The following is a 16,776-nucleotide window of genomic DNA, read 5'->3' on the forward strand; positions in this document are numbered from 1 at the left end:
GTCAGGAATGTTAAAATGGTAAATGGACTGCATTTATATAGCACTTTTACATCGGAATCAGAAGCTCATAGCCTTACCTCACATTCACTCATTCACTCACACACCAATGTCAGGTTCCTCCTCATGTCCACTGCTTAATCACCAGACCATCACTTCCCTGAAAATGAATGAAAATGAGGTGGTAGTACACACCTCTGTCCAGTTAGCGGCAATAATGCTCCAAAATTTTGCCACCGTTTAATAAACTCCATCAAGAAAAAAAAGAAATGGTGGTACAAGAAGACAAAACTGGATAAGGAAACATCTACTGTGAACACTAAAAGATATAAATTAAATTTTGAAACGCGACATGATAATGGACAGTTTAAAGCCACTATTGAAAGCAAAAATCGATGACAACGGGCTGTTTTTAAAGCAGAAATTTAGACTATATATTGAGGCCGTGGGATCGGACTAAAACCAAATACGTTTGCCAATGCGTCACTTCAGACACAGACCACAAATAGATAGGGGTGAACTTAATGATGCCAATATCAATCAGTCAAAAAACTGCCTTGATCTTTGAAGTCAGACCAGAATGGACCCTATTACTAGCAATGACTGTACTTTCCAGAGTATAAATTGTGTATTTATTTGTTTTGTTTATTTATTTTTTATTTTCTATGACTTATACAGTGCAGCTTATATACTGAAACTACATGTATTGTCACTATTAATAATCATAATTCTAAAATCTATTTATGAATAACTTCCCAAGAATCAAAGCACTAAGCAAAATAAACTCCAATAATAAAAGAATAAATGGCAGCAATAAAAAAAATACACAACAATGCACAAAAAATAAAACAATCACAATTAAAAAGCTGATCACACAGAAAAAAGGTGTGACTTATATATGTTTTTTCATCTTCAAGAGGCATTTTTTGACAGGTACATACACCAGTGTGACTTAGACTCAGGAAAATATGGTCATAACAAAAAACAAAGCAAAAATTAAATATAACACAAGGTTAAAATACCCACGGCTGTATGAGCATTGGGTTATAATTTGCAGTTGTTTATTTAATTATTAAGATCCTATTGTCTTACATACAGTTTGTACATGTTCAATAAAGCCCCTCTATCAGTCAATCAATCAAAACCAATATTTACATTTTAATGGTGTCTGCAGGAGGCCTTGTGTGTGTGTACACAAGCTTTTGAGAAAAGCAGAAGTTGTGCAAATCAAGGAATAGTTGTACATTGCCCTCTGTGTATTTGCAGGAATTAATGAGACAAATTTAACTCCAGTGGAAGTTAGTTTTGAGTTAGCAGAAGTTAGTGTGCACGCTAATGCCGCAAAATGTCTTGTAAATGACTCCAGAGGTGTTATCGGCTTATAAAACAGCATTTTCAGTTTTAGAGGTGTTTATTTCTTGCTGGGTTTTACACAGTATGTGACAAAGAAGATATACAACAACAGATATACATAACAAAATGGAGTTTTGCAGCTAGCTAGCAGCCTGTTACGTCACCATGCTAATGTCTGCGAAATGTCTTGTAAATAAGTTCAGATGTGTTGTTAGGTTCCAAAAACAACATTTTCGATTTTAGAAGTGTTTATATCTTGCTAGCTTTTACATAATATATGAGAAACGTGTATATAAACACACAAAATGAAGCGGAGAATGTTCCCTGTGAATTTGAAGACTGTGGCAGTAATAGGACTGGACTTATGCTGAGCACAGACAGACAGACAGACAGACACAAAGCCTTCGCGATACCGATGGCCTCGGGTAAAAATCAAACAATGTTACAGCTCTCTCTCAAAAAGTGCTTTATTAAATGGACATGATCACATATTGATATAAAATTATTGAAAACGGCAGGAAGTGCTGATTACAATATTTTAATTTTGTGGTGTTCCATTACATTCTGTGATTATAATGGGATTTTAAGGTCCCATAGACATGTGTACCCCAGGGGCGCATGGCCACTTTAATGTGTCCCAGGCTCACACAGCTGCTTTCTGCTTTGATTGTGTGCACAAGCTCTGACACACTGTCAAATCTGAAAATGTTGCTGACCCAAGTAACAGTCACTGCAGTATGACAGCTGATATCTTTGAAGGTTTTCTGTCAGAAAATCGCACCCATTGGTGTTCTTTGTATGTCCACATTTTGTTCACATATTATGCCCGTGTTTTATATTTTTGTGCCACCACATACATGAACATAGACACTCAAACACACCAGCGCTTCAGTATATAACAATCAGCACCTCTGTATTGTCTAACCTCTCTTGTCTGCTTGTGTTCACAGCTCCTGGGTTTCGTGTACGCCTGCTATGTTGTCAGCGCTATCACTGAGGAGGAGGACAGCTGTGAGTGTCTTACCCTCATCCTCTGCACACACATTTTTCAGCCCAAGTCTGGCCACAATGAATGCATCACACTCAGGCCCAATCCAACACAAGCAAAACACCAGAGAGGAGAGCAGGGCCACATCTTTCGTCTTCTCCCTTTATCCCGCCAACTCTCTCCTTCTCTCTTGTCTCTCTGTCCTCCCCCACGCCAGCTGGCCTCTGTCCCTCCTGTACCAAAAGCAGCCACGTGGTTTCTCTCTACAAGCCTTCTTTCAGCCCATTCTTTCCTTTCACTTTTACAGTCCCTTCATCTGGTTCTGTGTGGTCCTCACTTTTTCCCCAGTTCTCTTTCTGAAATAGATTTTTTTGTTTGTTTAAAATCCTTTTTTCTCCATGATAGTTGTTAAATATTTTTAACAACATGCAACGTCCCTTGAGACGTATTCATGAGTCCAATCAGATGCGACACCGCCCATCATATAAAACCATATTTGTCTCTCCTTGTCTGCTGTAGTAGTAAAAAAAAATAGGGATGGGAATAGATAAGGTTTGATCTGTATTAATATCATTATCGATTCTGCCAGTCAGACCAATTCTTTTTGAATTCCCTTATCATCTCCTGGTCAATTTTCTCTGTAGAAAAATGAAGGGTCAGAGGCTTTCAGCATCAATGCAGCTCGATGCATGATACATCTGAAATGATGCCACATGAGCTTGCAATGCGGAACTGTCAGAAAACATGCCGGCATTGATGAGAGGACTTGACAATGCTTGGGGCATTCCAATGAATTCAGAAATTTGGAACTGATTCTCAGGTAGAATTCGTTCTCAGATCCCATTCCTCGTTAAACAGTGGAGCTGATGTTGGCATTGTCTGGTCAGATATGCCCAAATGGTTCAATATCTCTGCCTTCCTTGATGGGTTGCCACAGAGGGCAGTGTCACACAGGGCCCATGTTAGCCATTTGGGTGCCCTAAGCACAAATGCTTTGTGGTGTGAACAACAATAAATGAACAATCATTCTGAATTTGTCAGTGCGGTTCTCTTTATTTCCAAGATAACTTCTCAATACTCAATATTAAATTAATACTGAGTTATTATTTTTATAATAAATTATGAATGTTTTGAAAACAGCTGCAAATAAATAATTTTGCATTAGCAATGGCACCAAACATAACAAAAAATAAATAGAAAATTTAAAATAAATAAATACCACCACCATTATTAAAAAAAAAACAGATTTGTGCAACCACAGTAGACTGAACATTGCACTGAACTTTGTAAACACTGAACAAAGTATTCAAGTATTTAGCCTTGTAAACATACATGTGTGTGAAAATGTGCAAATTTCTTCGGTAAGTAATATGCATATGTATATTACTTACCGAAGAAATTTGCACTTACTGCACAATAGAATTTGCTCAACCAAGGAATTTTAAATAAGAATCTGAAAGTGTAAATTTCTTCAGTAAATAACCATATATAAGGGTATCATTAAAGGGGGGGTACCAGAGGAGACTGGAGAAAGGGCCGCAGAGGAGATTCATATTTTTCTCCACCAACTGGCCTATATTACTTTTGTATTGTTTATACCTACTAACATGCTTTACACAAATTTTAGATATATCGTTATTAATAGCCTTATAAACTATGGAATTGTGGTTCGTTATAGGGTGGGAACACTACAGATAGATTCCGGCCAGAGAATCCTTTTAACAGCTTTATTCCAAACAGCAGGTCATCAATATGCAGGAGGATACTGGTCTGTATGGTATTTGTGTGTGTGGTCTAAACAGAAAGACGAAAAAATGAAGAATACAATTAGTATAATAGTGAATAAACAACAAGCAAATAACTAAAGCAATAAACATAATCTACTATGCCTATTTTCACTATTCCAACAGCAGAGTACATAAACTCTAAACATAATACCTGCTATGTGTCCTGTGTAAGCAGGAAGAAAAACACAGTGTGATAACAATCAGTGTAGTTAATGAACATAATAAATCCACAGCAGCATGGATGCATACGAACCTATGAACAGATATGAAACAGAAATAGGGCCTGACTCCACATTAAGTAGGCTAATTATTGCACACACTTCAGATTACACAAACAACAGTGCTCTACAACGTCGCACTAATTAGTCACATGGCTCAACATAAATGCACTAGCTAAAGTTAGTACACATCAAGCGACAAATTATCCTCATGACAAAGCAGTATAAACATGCAACAGAAGCATTAAACTTACTTGGTGCTTATAAAATGCACACAAAACTAGAAATGAATGTTCTCCAACTCCGTGTCTGCTTTCATCAGCTCCATAACGAGTGAGCAGCGCAGCAGCACACCGCGTCCACTGATCAGACCAGTTCATGGGATGGTGCATTCAAGCACGTCAGAAATCCTAACGCTGAACAAATAGGCTTTCAGACAAGCCTTTTTCAAGCTTGATTGACTTTTTTGGTGCTCCTCGCCGGCACTTGGTGCCCTACGCGCAGTGCGTGATGCGTATGTGCAGAACGACAGCACTGGTGTCACACTAAGTACCAGAAAGTATTGCGTAGAAGAAGTCAAGACCAAGTAGCCGGGATTGGACCTCTGGCTGGTTCCTCTTCTGCTTGCACGATTAAGGAGGCAGGCACACACCAGTAAAGTTACGTCACTTCTGGGCAGATTTCTATAAACTAGCAGTGATACCATTTGGTTAGAATGCATAATGCAGAAGATATAAATAAATGCAGTGACCATATTGAACTGAATGAAAAAGACTTTGTAAACACTGCCCATGAGTGCTGTCATTTTTATCTTTTTGCTGGGGGGGCAGTGGTCATTGTCATCAGCTTTGAACATCCTGTTGGTCAATACTCTGCTCAAAGACGTTGCATAAATGAGAACAGCTTAGAGCAAAAATACATGTAAGGTCAAAGCCAATGGTATAATTGCAATCTGTATTTATTGTTTTTCATACATCATCATCGTCACATTCATTCTCACATTCACTAAAGTCCAGTTATCCAAACACATTGTGTTGTCACTGAGAGCTGTGGTCAGAGATCGGTGTCGTGGTCTGATTGGTCCCTTGTCTGATCGACCCCCTGTCTTCACTGCGCATGCATCATTTCGGAGTGTCAGCAGTGACTCACTGATTATCGCCTCATTTCTGCTTAAAACTGCACTCCAGTCATCATCTGTCTCAGTGACAGATATCTGAAGGTTTGTACAACAATCATTTCCACATAAATTCAGCATTATTTCATAATAAAAGACAGAGGACTGATCAGACCGCGACACCAGCACATCTGAGTCTGACTCTCTACACCCAGACCAATCAAATAACCATCAGATGACAAAGTAAAACCTCTTAAATCATTCTAAAGTCAATTTTAAGCAGAAATGAGGTGATAATTGGTGAATCACTGCTGATGCTCCGAAATGACACATGCACAGTGAAGGCAGGGACAAGGGCACAAATCAGCCTGCTACACCAGCTCAGGCTGCTGCAGCTGCTGTTTTTTTTTTTTTTTTTAGCATTTTATTACAAATATCTGTAGACGTGACTTTTTGTACGGTTAATTCTCTGAATGGATCATCTAAGATGTCTGTGTGGCAGTATTTGCGGCGTCAAGTGACATTTTTGGATGATGTCATTTTGGATGCTAAAACCTTCAAAATTAGTGCATTACTTTAAAACTAAAACATATAGCTGATATTTTCACTTTGTAAAATGACAGAAGTGACGTTAATTTCAATAAGCTGTCCGGAATTAGTTTGTTTAAAATTTTAACCATAAGTTAAAACTGTCTTGCTGTGCATGACTCCTATGATATGTCTGAAAGTCTGTATGGCTGTGAAAATAAATGTGAAAATGAAAATGAATTGAAAATAATTTTTTTTTTTTTGCTGCCCTTCCTTTCTCTCTGATCACCAGGTCTCTTTTGCTGGGAGAATGCTGATCTGAGACAGAAGCTCTGGCTCGTTGTTGTGTCAGTAGCTGCAGTGTACTGGAGTCAATACTAAAAGTTATCAGTTTAGCTTTTAACTGTAACTTCCACTAAATTTTTTAGGGGTTTATCAGTTTAGCTTTATAAAAGGTAACTTTTCAGTTAGCGGATTAATGGTTATTGAAGCTAACGTTTTGGTTAGCTGTGCCCACCACTGGTGAGACTTGACAGGACCGCTTTAAAGCGTGAGTCTCACTCTGAATGAGTGAGACTTGAGAGGTCTATGCTCACGGCATTAGCATTTTTAGCAGCTCTCGGTAGCTTCATGACGTTAGGTCCAGTTAATCTCTTGTGTTCTGTAGACATTCTGAAATGATCACTTAACTTTTGTGTAAACCTGCAATGGAAACCCAGCTGGTGTGTTGCCTGACACCACGCTTCAGATATGTTGTGAGTTTTTTGTCCCCAGTCTAGTTTGCCAACTTACACTTGATTTGGCCATCTGGTGCCTTTCTCCTTGCATGTAAATAAGAGACAAAATATATAACAGAATAGGAAAGTAAAACCAGAATGATACAATTGGCAGAATACACAGTTGGGGGTGGAGCCAAAACATTTCATTGGTACTGCAAATTAATGACACAAAATCAAAACGCTGCTCCTGAATGTGTCAAAACCCACATTGTCCAGAAGTCATATCAAAAGGAAGACATCAAGAGCTGAGCTTCATAGGCTCTCAAAACTTCACCAACTCTTAACTCATTAAATAGACCTGATGTTTACACCAATTTATTTATTTTTGTTTCTGTGAGGCTGCAGAATCTCAATTAAGCCTCTTTTTATACACAAGCTGCAGAACGAGGTGCATAATGTATTTCAAAATGGAATGCGAAGTGCAGTGCAAATGCACCTTTCAAAAAAGGGCAAAAATCATAGTTTTTGCCAGCAGTACTGCTTGAATTTTTAATGTTATATTTTATATTTGCAACTCTGGCAATTCAGGAGTAAAGTAGGTTCATCACAATATGTATTTATTTGACGAAGTAGCGAGAGTGAGGATCAGGAAGTGGATCTGTGCTGATGCACGGATAACGTCAGCGTCGGACCTGTCACTGATACCGGTCCATCCCTACTTATACAACATAAACATGTACTTTTGCCATTGCTGATCTTGTCAAGTTAAAAAGTGCAAAAGTGCACGGTTCAATTTCTGATGCCTGGAACGGAGTTTTCATTGCGACATAAAGTCCTGACTGACTGAGTGAGCCTAAGAAAAGCACACCAGCCCTCAGCCGCACAGAAACGAACATAAATCATCACTTTCTGGAATGGAAGTTCTGCTGACACTGTTTTTTTTTTTTTATCAGTTTCTTCTTCACACTCCTCTTGTTGGTCTGTCCACTTGTTACCTGCAGTGTTGCACCTCCACCACTGTCTTCTTCACAAATACACACACCAGTTTCCTCCATCACTCCCTCTGTGTCACAGCTTCAGCTGGTTCAGAGTTGAACATTGTGTCAGATGAGTGCAGACGCTCATTGTTTGCTTTACGTGCATAAAGCAGAGACAGAGAGAGAAAGGGTGAGGGACACATCCCGCGGGGGAGACATGAAAGACCACATGAGCTATAGGAGAAGGAGAAACCAGAGATGGACATGTGATAAATTACCAGCTGTTGTGACCTCATGCACACAAGGTCAGAGGTCCTATTAAGCAGTAGGTCCCAAACTTTTTCTGTCCTGTTGAGCTTGGGGAAGCAAAATAAATAAAGAAAAATCCAGCCCTCGACACACAGTTCTGCATTTGCACTTTTGCTCTTTTTATCCTCCCGGTATGAAATACGAGGGGATGTCCGTCCATCCATCCATTTTCACTTATTAGCGTGATATCTCCACAAGTTAATGAATTTTATTCATAATTATGTCCGCTAAAGACGTAATAAAATCATCAGCATGTATTTACTTGTCTGTCTGTCTGTTAGCAGGATTACATCTAAACTACTACACAGATTTTGATGAAATTTTCACCACAGATACATAGATATTAGGCCAATAGAAGAATTAAATTTTTAAGGTGATCCGGATCCAGATTCTGCATCAAGGATTACTGTTAGTAGGATTACGTCAGAACTACTGCATGGATTTTGATGAAATTTTCAACACATATACATATTAGGCCATGGAAGACTCCATTAAATTTTGGGGGTGATCCGAATCCAGATTCTGGATTAAGATTTCCCTTTATATAGGCTTTGATGGATTACATCAAAACTACTTCACGGATTTTCACCATATTTGCACCCCACATTTGGGACATCAGGGAATGGCGGACATCAGAAATCTCTGATTGCTCTTGTTAGCATAAGCGTGTACTTGGGTGATCTCTCAACACCAGTCGATTACAGTGACCTTGTGGTTAATTTCAAGGTCACAGCAAGATATTCAAGATATTTCATTGGCACCCTTGTTAGGGCAATATCTCACCAATTTCATTCATATTTTTCATATTTAGCATAAGGGTGTACTTGGATGATCCCCCAACACTTTTTAATCCCTATTTGTGGGGACCAGGAGGATATGTCATCTCCTGATGACGCTTGTTAAGGGCAGCACGGTGGTTTTGTGATTTGCGCTGTTGCCTCACAACAAGAAGGTTGTGGGATCGTGGGAGTGCACCACTATTAAAGCCTTTTTTGTTGTATTGCTGTGTCTCTTGCATTGTGAGGGAGCACCAGCTAGGATATTTTTAATATGTGGCACATTTCAGTGTGTGTGATCCAACTCACAGGTGCCTCAGCATATGAATGAAAAAGTCATACTGTGTGTGCAGCTGATGTGACAAGTTATGTGATATTGTGACTGCTCTCACACCGAGGAGTGATCACATAGAGGTGAGACAAAAGATGAAGGTCTACTAGGATGCTGACTGAAGAACAGTGAAATGAATGGGATTATTAGCTATGTTCTACTTTTGAAGTACACTGGTACCTAGACACAGCTGGGTAAGTATTAGTTAAAGTTTTTTCTGTGAATACTACTAGAATAGCTGTTGGTCCGAAAATAATATCCGTTCATATTTGAATACTAATTAGGAAGAATTATCGCCAGATGGTAACCATGTCATTATCTTTTGTAGACACGAAGTCTAATTAGATTTGAAAACAGGGTAATGAACAAATCAGTACATGCACTAATTGGGTCTTGAACAGCAGACTGTTGTAATTTGGGAGAATTCTGACGTGGTTTATGCATGTGCTCCTGTAGAACAGTGATGCAGAAATCCAAGTGGTTCTGTGGTGGTCACATACCACAGAGTCACTGCCTGTGAGTTCATCACCACTCAGACCTTTTCCCCCCACAAGCTTTGCTCACTACCACTGAGTGATCAGTCACCCCTAAGTAATCCTTGGATGGCAGTGCTGCTTCAGCAGGAGTGGACTCAACCTCAAGATTTTTTTTAATTGCATCTATAACAGCTTTCTTTTTGTTTTGGTGACCTTAGAGATCTATTTTTTCATAACGACATTTGTTGCACAGGTTGTTTTTTTTTGTTGTTATTTTTGCATCTTAGGATAGCCACAAGATTCTTCCTGTATGGGGTGCAGAGATACAAAAAAGTAAAACAAAACAAAAAATCAGAGCTTTGATCCTGATTGCAGGCTTGTGACTCGTCCTGATCTTTGTTTCTGACCACTCATCTTTGATTCTTGATCTTTTCCTCCTGATCTTATTATCCTGATCATTTATCTGATTGACATGTGATATTGATTCCAATCTTTGTTTCTCATCACTCATCTTTAATGTCAGGTCTTTGATCCTGATTGCTAACATGCTATAATGTTCCTGATCTTTGTTAATGATCTCTCATCTTTGGTTCCTGATCTTTGATCTTGATCATTGATCCTGATTGCTGACATGTTATACTGTTCCTGATCTTTCTTTCTGATCTCTCATCTTTGGTTCCTGGTCTTTGATCCTGTTCAGTGATCCTGATTGCTGACATGTTATACTTATCTTTATCATTGTTTCTGAACACTCATCTTTGATTCCTAGTCTTTGCTTCCGATCATTGATTCTGATTGCTGATGTGAGATACTGATCCTGACCTTTGTTTCTTCTTTGATTCCGGATCTTTGAACCTGTTCTTTGATCAGGATTGCTGATATGTGCTATTGTCCCGATATTTGTTTACGATTACTCATGCCTGATTCCTAATTCTTGATTCATGATCTTGGAATTCGACATTCAACCCTGATTGTGATACTGCTTCTGATTTTTGTTTCTGATCATCTTTGATTACTGATCTTTGATCTTGGTCTTTGACAAACAGAGCTTAACAGTTACAAACATTTATGAAGTCCGAAATTAAAGATTTGAGTATCTACCTGTTAAATGTTTGCACAGCTCTACCCTCTGCAAAAAGAGGAGAGCTGGTTCCAAGAGAAACATTTCTATCCTCTGCAAGCAAAGGAGAACTGGTCACAGAAAAGAAAAGCTCATTTCTTTTGACCCCATACAGATGTGCTGGCAATATCAGAGGCAGAGGCATACAGTTTTAACTTATGGTTAAAATTTGAACTAAACTAATTTCAGACAAGTTATTTAAATTAATGTCACGTCTGAAGTTTTATAAAGTGAAAATATCCGATATATGTTTTAGTTTTAAAGTAATGCACTAATTTTGAAGGTTTTAGTGTGGACATTGTGTCTCCACAAAATGCATTATGGGTAATCTCAGTACATTCACGACAGGAGAAAAGCATTTGAGATGCCCTGATCAGGCTCCACACGGACAACAGCATTAAATCCTTTGTATATTGTGCCTAAAACTCTCGTGAATATATTCTCTGGGTTTATAGACGTTGTTATTGTGTTTGTTTTATGTAAAAATGCCAGAAGAAGCTCAGGTTGCTTCTCCATTATTTTCAATTGGAATTATTGTGAGCTGCAATGCTTCATGTTCTTTAACGTCTTGCTTTTGTCAAACACTGACTGTACTCTTTGTTCCAGAGTAATAAATAGAAGATGTCTGAAATTCAGTTTGCGTTTATTAAATTCCACACATCTTAAATGTAGCAGACACGGACGGATTATTTATTTGGAATATTAAATGATCCGTACGAAAACTGCAAGTTTTCAGGGTCTCTACTCCCATCTACTGGCCAGTAGTGTTCATGGCAGTATTCGCCCTAAGTACTAAGCATCTGGGCACCAGTAGATGGCAGTGTTCTATTTATTTTGGACGGTTGTCAAATCAACTTTTTGGCTTTTTGCAAATGGCTTTTTTTTTTACAATTAAAAAAAATTGCATATTTTACACACACACATTTATATGTAAACACCAACACACACACACCTCACATTGATGTGTTGGTTTTTACATAGAATGAATGAGTCAACCAATCAGTATTATTAACGGAGGCTCATTTACCCATAATCCTTTTGGCATCTGTCTGTGTTTGTTACAAAACTTCAGAATTAGTGCATTATTTAAAATTAAAAGATATATGTTAGATTTTAACTTTGTACAAATGACAGAATTGACATCAATGGAGTTATTCTATCTGTATTAATTTTATTTACACTTCAAAACCATAAGTCAGCACTGCTTTATTTTCCAAGACCTCCGCCTCACGGCGACACTGCTATTCTGTAGAGAGTTGAGCTTTGCTGTTCCTCTTAGCTGCTTCACTGCTACAAGTTATGTAGTAAACAGGCACTTCCAGCAATGGGCAGGGTGCACAAAGACAGAAGTGCTGACTCATTGTTTAGGTCTGTTGTTGCCTTTGACGCTACCAGGAGTGATTCAGCTTGTTAGCTGCAAGTGTACCAGAGACAATACTGAAAGTTATCAGTTAGCTGTAACTTCTAATAATTTTGTGGGTTGTTTATCGGTTTAGCTTCATAAAGGATAACTTTTCAGTTAGCTGATTATCTGTTATTGAAGCTAACTTTTTGGTTAGCTGTGCCCACCACTGGTTATGTTACGGTCATATTGGAACGTATCATTGTGCAGTCTTTGGCCAGTTTCAATCAATCAATCAATCAATCAATTTTATTTATATAGCGCCAAATCACAACAAACAGTTGCCCCAAGGCGCTTTATATTGTAAGGCAAGGCCATACAATTATTACGTAAATACCCCAACAGTCAAAACGACCCCATGTGAGCAAGCACTTGGCGACAGTGGGAAGGAAAAACTCCCTTTTAACAGGAAGAAACCTCCAGCAGAACCAGGCTCAGGGAGGGGCAGTCTTCTGCTGGGACTGGTTGGGGCTGAGGGAGAGAACCAGGAAAAAGACATGCTGTGGAGGGGAGCAGAGATCAATCACTAATGATTAAATGCAGAGTGGTGCATACAGAGCAAAAAGAGAAAGAAACACTCAGTGCATCATGGGAACCCCCCAGCAGTCTAAGTCTATAGCAGCATAACTAAGGGATGGTTCAGGGTCACCTGATCCAGCCCTAACTATAAGCTTTAGCAAAAAGGAAAGTTTTAAGCCTAATCTTAAAAGTAGAGAGGGTGTCTGTCTCCCTGATCTGAATTGGGAGCTGGTTCCAGAGGAGAGGAGCCTGAAAGCTGAAGGCTCTGCCTCCCAGTCTACTCTTACAAACCCTAGGAACTACAAGTAAGCCTGCAGTCTGAGAGCGAAGCGCTCTATTGGGGTGATATGGTACTGTGAGGTCCCTAAGATAAGATGGGACCTGATTATTCAAAACCTTATAAGTAAGAAGAAGAATTTTAAATTCTATTCTAGAATTAACAGGAAGCCAATGAAGAGAGGCCAATATGGGTGAGATATGCTCTCTCCTTCTAGTCCCTGTCAGTACTCTAGCTGCAGCATTTTGAATTAACTGTAGGCTTTTCAGGGAACTTTTAGGACAACCTGATAATAATGAATTACAATAGTCCAGCCTAGAGGAAATAAATGCATGAATTAGTTTTTCAGCATCACTCTGAGACAAGACCTTTCTAATTTTTAGAGATATTGCGTAAATGCAAAAAAGCAGTCCTACATATTTGTTTAATATGCACTTTGAATGACATATCCTGATCAAAAATGACTCCAAGATTTCTCACAGTATTACTAGAGGTCAGGGTAATGCCATCCAGAGTAAGGATCTGGTTAGACACCATGTTTCTAAAGATTTGTGGGGCCAAGTACAATAACTTCAGTTTTATCAGAGTTTAAAAGCAGGAAATTAGAGGTCATCCATGTCTTTATGTCTGTAAGACAATCCTGCAGTTTAGCTAATTGGTGTGTGTCCTCTGGCTTCATGGATAGATAAAGCTGGGTATCATCTGCGTAACAATGAAAATTTAAGCAATGCCGTATATAATTAATAATATATAATTAGCTAAGATAGCTGGGTCAAGTGATGGCTTTTTAAGTAATGGTTTAATTACTGCCACCTTAAAAGCCTGTGGTATATAGCCAACTAATAAAGATAGATTGATCATTTTTAAGATCGAAGCATTAAATAATGGTAGGGCTTCCTTGAGCAGCCTGGTAGGAATGGGGTCTAATAGACATGTTGATGGTTTGGATGAAGTAACTAATGAAAATAACTCAGAACAATCTGAGAGAAAGAGTCTAACCAAATACCGGCATCACTGAAAGCAGCCAAAGATAACAATACGTCTTTGGGATGGTTATGAGTAATTTTTTCTCTAATAGTTAAAATTTTATTAGCAAAGAAAGTCATGAAGTCATTACTAGTTAAAGTTAAAGGAGTACTCGGCTCAATAGAGCTCTGACTCTTTGTCAGCCTGGCTACAGTGCTGAAAAGAAACCTGGGTTTGTTCTTATTTTCTTCAATTAGTGATGAGTAGAAAGATGTCCTAGCTTTACGGAGGGCTTTTTTATAGAGCAACAGACTCTTTTTCCAGGCTAAGTGAAGATCTTCTAAATTAGTGAGACGCCATTTCCTCTCCAACTTACGGGTTAAGTAAGCAAGTTTAAGTATATAATGCTATATGTCAGTGAAGGTTCTCAGTCCTCTTGGTAAGAAATATCAAAACTTTTAGATATCGCTTACCTGGACTTCTGGATGGTCTTCAGGATGTTTCATCAGTCATCCAATGAAAAAGTTGCTTGGATGGGTGGTAGATATGTAATGTATCCAATTAATATTCCATTTGGATGTCTCTGGGGAACAGATAAAGCCTTGAATTATTACTTTTGCAAATTCCCCTGACTCAAACCACAGACTGACTGGACTATATTGTAATCAGATGGTTTCCTGCCGGCAAGCGCACATTTGTTCATGCACGCACAGGTGCACTCGCACTAACACAAAAGCCAGCTCAGACACTTTGCTGCTCTCCTGTTCCCCACTCAATTGAAGCATAGATTAAAGCTCAGCCTCTGCGCTGAGCTCCCTTGCTGCCTCAGCATCTCTCCTCCTTTTTAAGAGTTCCTCCACAGGTAGATGCAGTAATCATTTTTCAGAAATGTTTTCACCTGTTTCCGAAAACTCTTTGTCTCTTTCACTTTAATGAGGTGTGCTTGTGAAAAGAAGTTACACATCCCCGGTCACTCGTTGTATCGTCCTCATTAAACCCCCTCGCCGGTCAACAGCTTCAACATCTGAACGTGCTTCACAAAGAGAATCCTCCTGAGAGCCAGAAAGAGAGGACGGAGAGGAAAAAAGGAGTGTGTGAGGGGAGCAGAGGGAGGTGTTTGTCAGCAGCAAACCAGAGCGGGAGAGAGGACGGCGCAATGTGCAGGAACAAACAACAACAGACAAGATGAACTTTTCTCCTATGTGGAGATAAGTCAGGAATTCTTCACACGTTGAGGACTCCGCCACTCTCTGGGGACTGGGGAGAGGGGCGAGTTAGATTTAAGTGCTCAGGCTTCCATGAAGAATAGAGGATGATGCACACGTTTCATTACCTTTTATATCTTCTTCTGTCACGTTTGTGTGAGCATGCACGTGTGCATGCACATATTTATGTGTTGCATGTGCTTGTATATTTAGCTCACTGTGTGTGTGTGTCTGTTTTAATTGTATGTGCAAATTTGTTGCACAGAGTTATCGGTGGCATGCAGACACACCGGCAGAGTGAGCAGTGGGGAAAATCCTCTTTGCAAACTAGGTCACGGAGTTAACCGCGTAGTGTCGGGATAAGCCTGCTTTAGTATGTCTGCTAATGATGCTGCCACCCTCAGTGCTGAGTCACATCCCTAGTAAATCCACCACTGGATGGATGGATGGATGGATGGATGGGAAGAAATCTTTAAGTTGACTGACGTTTGAAGGAGTCAAATAAAAATACAAATGACATTGTTCTGCATGGAGGCATAATGTTTCAATTCAACAACAATTTACTAACAACTGCATTTTGGCAGCCCAGTGACAGGCTGACGTCCTGTCCAGGGTGTACCCTGCCTCATGCTCTGTGACTAGTGGGATAGGCTCCAGCCCCCTATGACCCTTGGAGTAAGCAGGTATAGAAAATGGATGGATGGATGGATTGATTTTTGGCATTGATGGCAAGTCTAGTGGCTGCACTCTCTTTCATCTGTGTTGTGTTTCTGTTGTGACTCAAGACCAGCCAGTGATGTCACCAGGCTAACATCCGTGAGATGTCTTGTAAATCACTTCAGAGGTGTTATCACGTTTTACAAGTGTTTATTTCTCGCTAGCTTTTACATAATAAATGAGAAAAATGTTATATTTACCATAAACAAAGTGGTTTTGGAGCACCAGAGAGACCAGCCAGTGATGTCACTGTGCCGCTTGACTTTGATTGGCTGTCACCCCCGCCCCCCCAAAAAAAACAGATTTGCATGATTCATGCTGTTGATTGTATGATCATAAAAAAGGAAACAGAATGTGACTTTTTAACCTCGTAAAATAGGTGAAGGTTAGCCATCTTTGAACTTGTCCAAGGTCTGTGTCCCAAGAATGTTCCCTGTGAATTTGAAGACCCTGGCAGTAATAGGACTGGACTTATGCTGAGCACAGTCAGACTGATGAACGGATGCAAAGCCTTCGCAGTATTTTGATGGCGTCAGGTAAAAATCAATTAAATTTATAGACCAGTGCAACGTCACTCACTGATCTTCAACTGCTTAGTCAAATTAAGGGTCACGGGGGGCTGGAGCCTATGCCAGCATTTATAGAGCACAAGGTGGGGTACACCCTGGACAGGACAGCAGTGTGTTGCAGGCCCACCCAGCGCAACTTGTATATTCTGTTTCCGCAAAGCAATTTTGGACAGATCTAAGTAATAATACGCTGCAAAATATATTCCAGAAAATATGATAGATTTGCCTCACAACAGTTGAGAAAGAGTCAAATTAAATTTTAATCTATCATCCAATCGTAGGTTATTTCACATTTAGTTGTACAGATGCAATACATATTCAAGTGTATTTATCATCATGTTTCTGTTATACTAAAATTCAAAGTGTCATCAGAAATGGTGCTTCTTGTTCTAATACAGTTGGGTATTGTTGCAATGAAAAGTTGCCAG

At 39.3% G+C, this 16,776-nt stretch overlaps 1 protein-coding gene across 4 annotated transcripts in view; it reads left to right on the top strand.

Moving 5' to 3' along the window:
- nkain4 (sodium/potassium transporting ATPase interacting 4) overlaps positions 1-16,776 on the top strand; it is a 141,750-nt gene that overhangs the window by 108,923 nt on the left and 16,051 nt on the right. For all 4 annotated transcript variants that reach the window (XR_004561317.1, XR_004561316.1, XM_034172632.1 and 1 more), the window contains exon 5: positions 2,301-2,361. Coding sequence is in view for 2 of the 4 variants with exons in the window: in XM_034172632.1 (XP_034028523.1) it covers positions 2,301-2,361 (61 nt within the window). In the remaining 2 variants the exon portion in view is untranslated. The remainder of the gene's footprint in view (positions 1-2,300; positions 2,362-16,776) is intronic.

The sequence above is a fragment of the Thalassophryne amazonica genome, chromosome 6 (assembly GCF_902500255.1).
Source record: "Thalassophryne amazonica chromosome 6, fThaAma1.1, whole genome shotgun sequence".
Classification (NCBI taxonomy): domain Eukaryota; kingdom Metazoa; phylum Chordata; class Actinopteri; order Batrachoidiformes; family Batrachoididae; genus Thalassophryne; species Thalassophryne amazonica.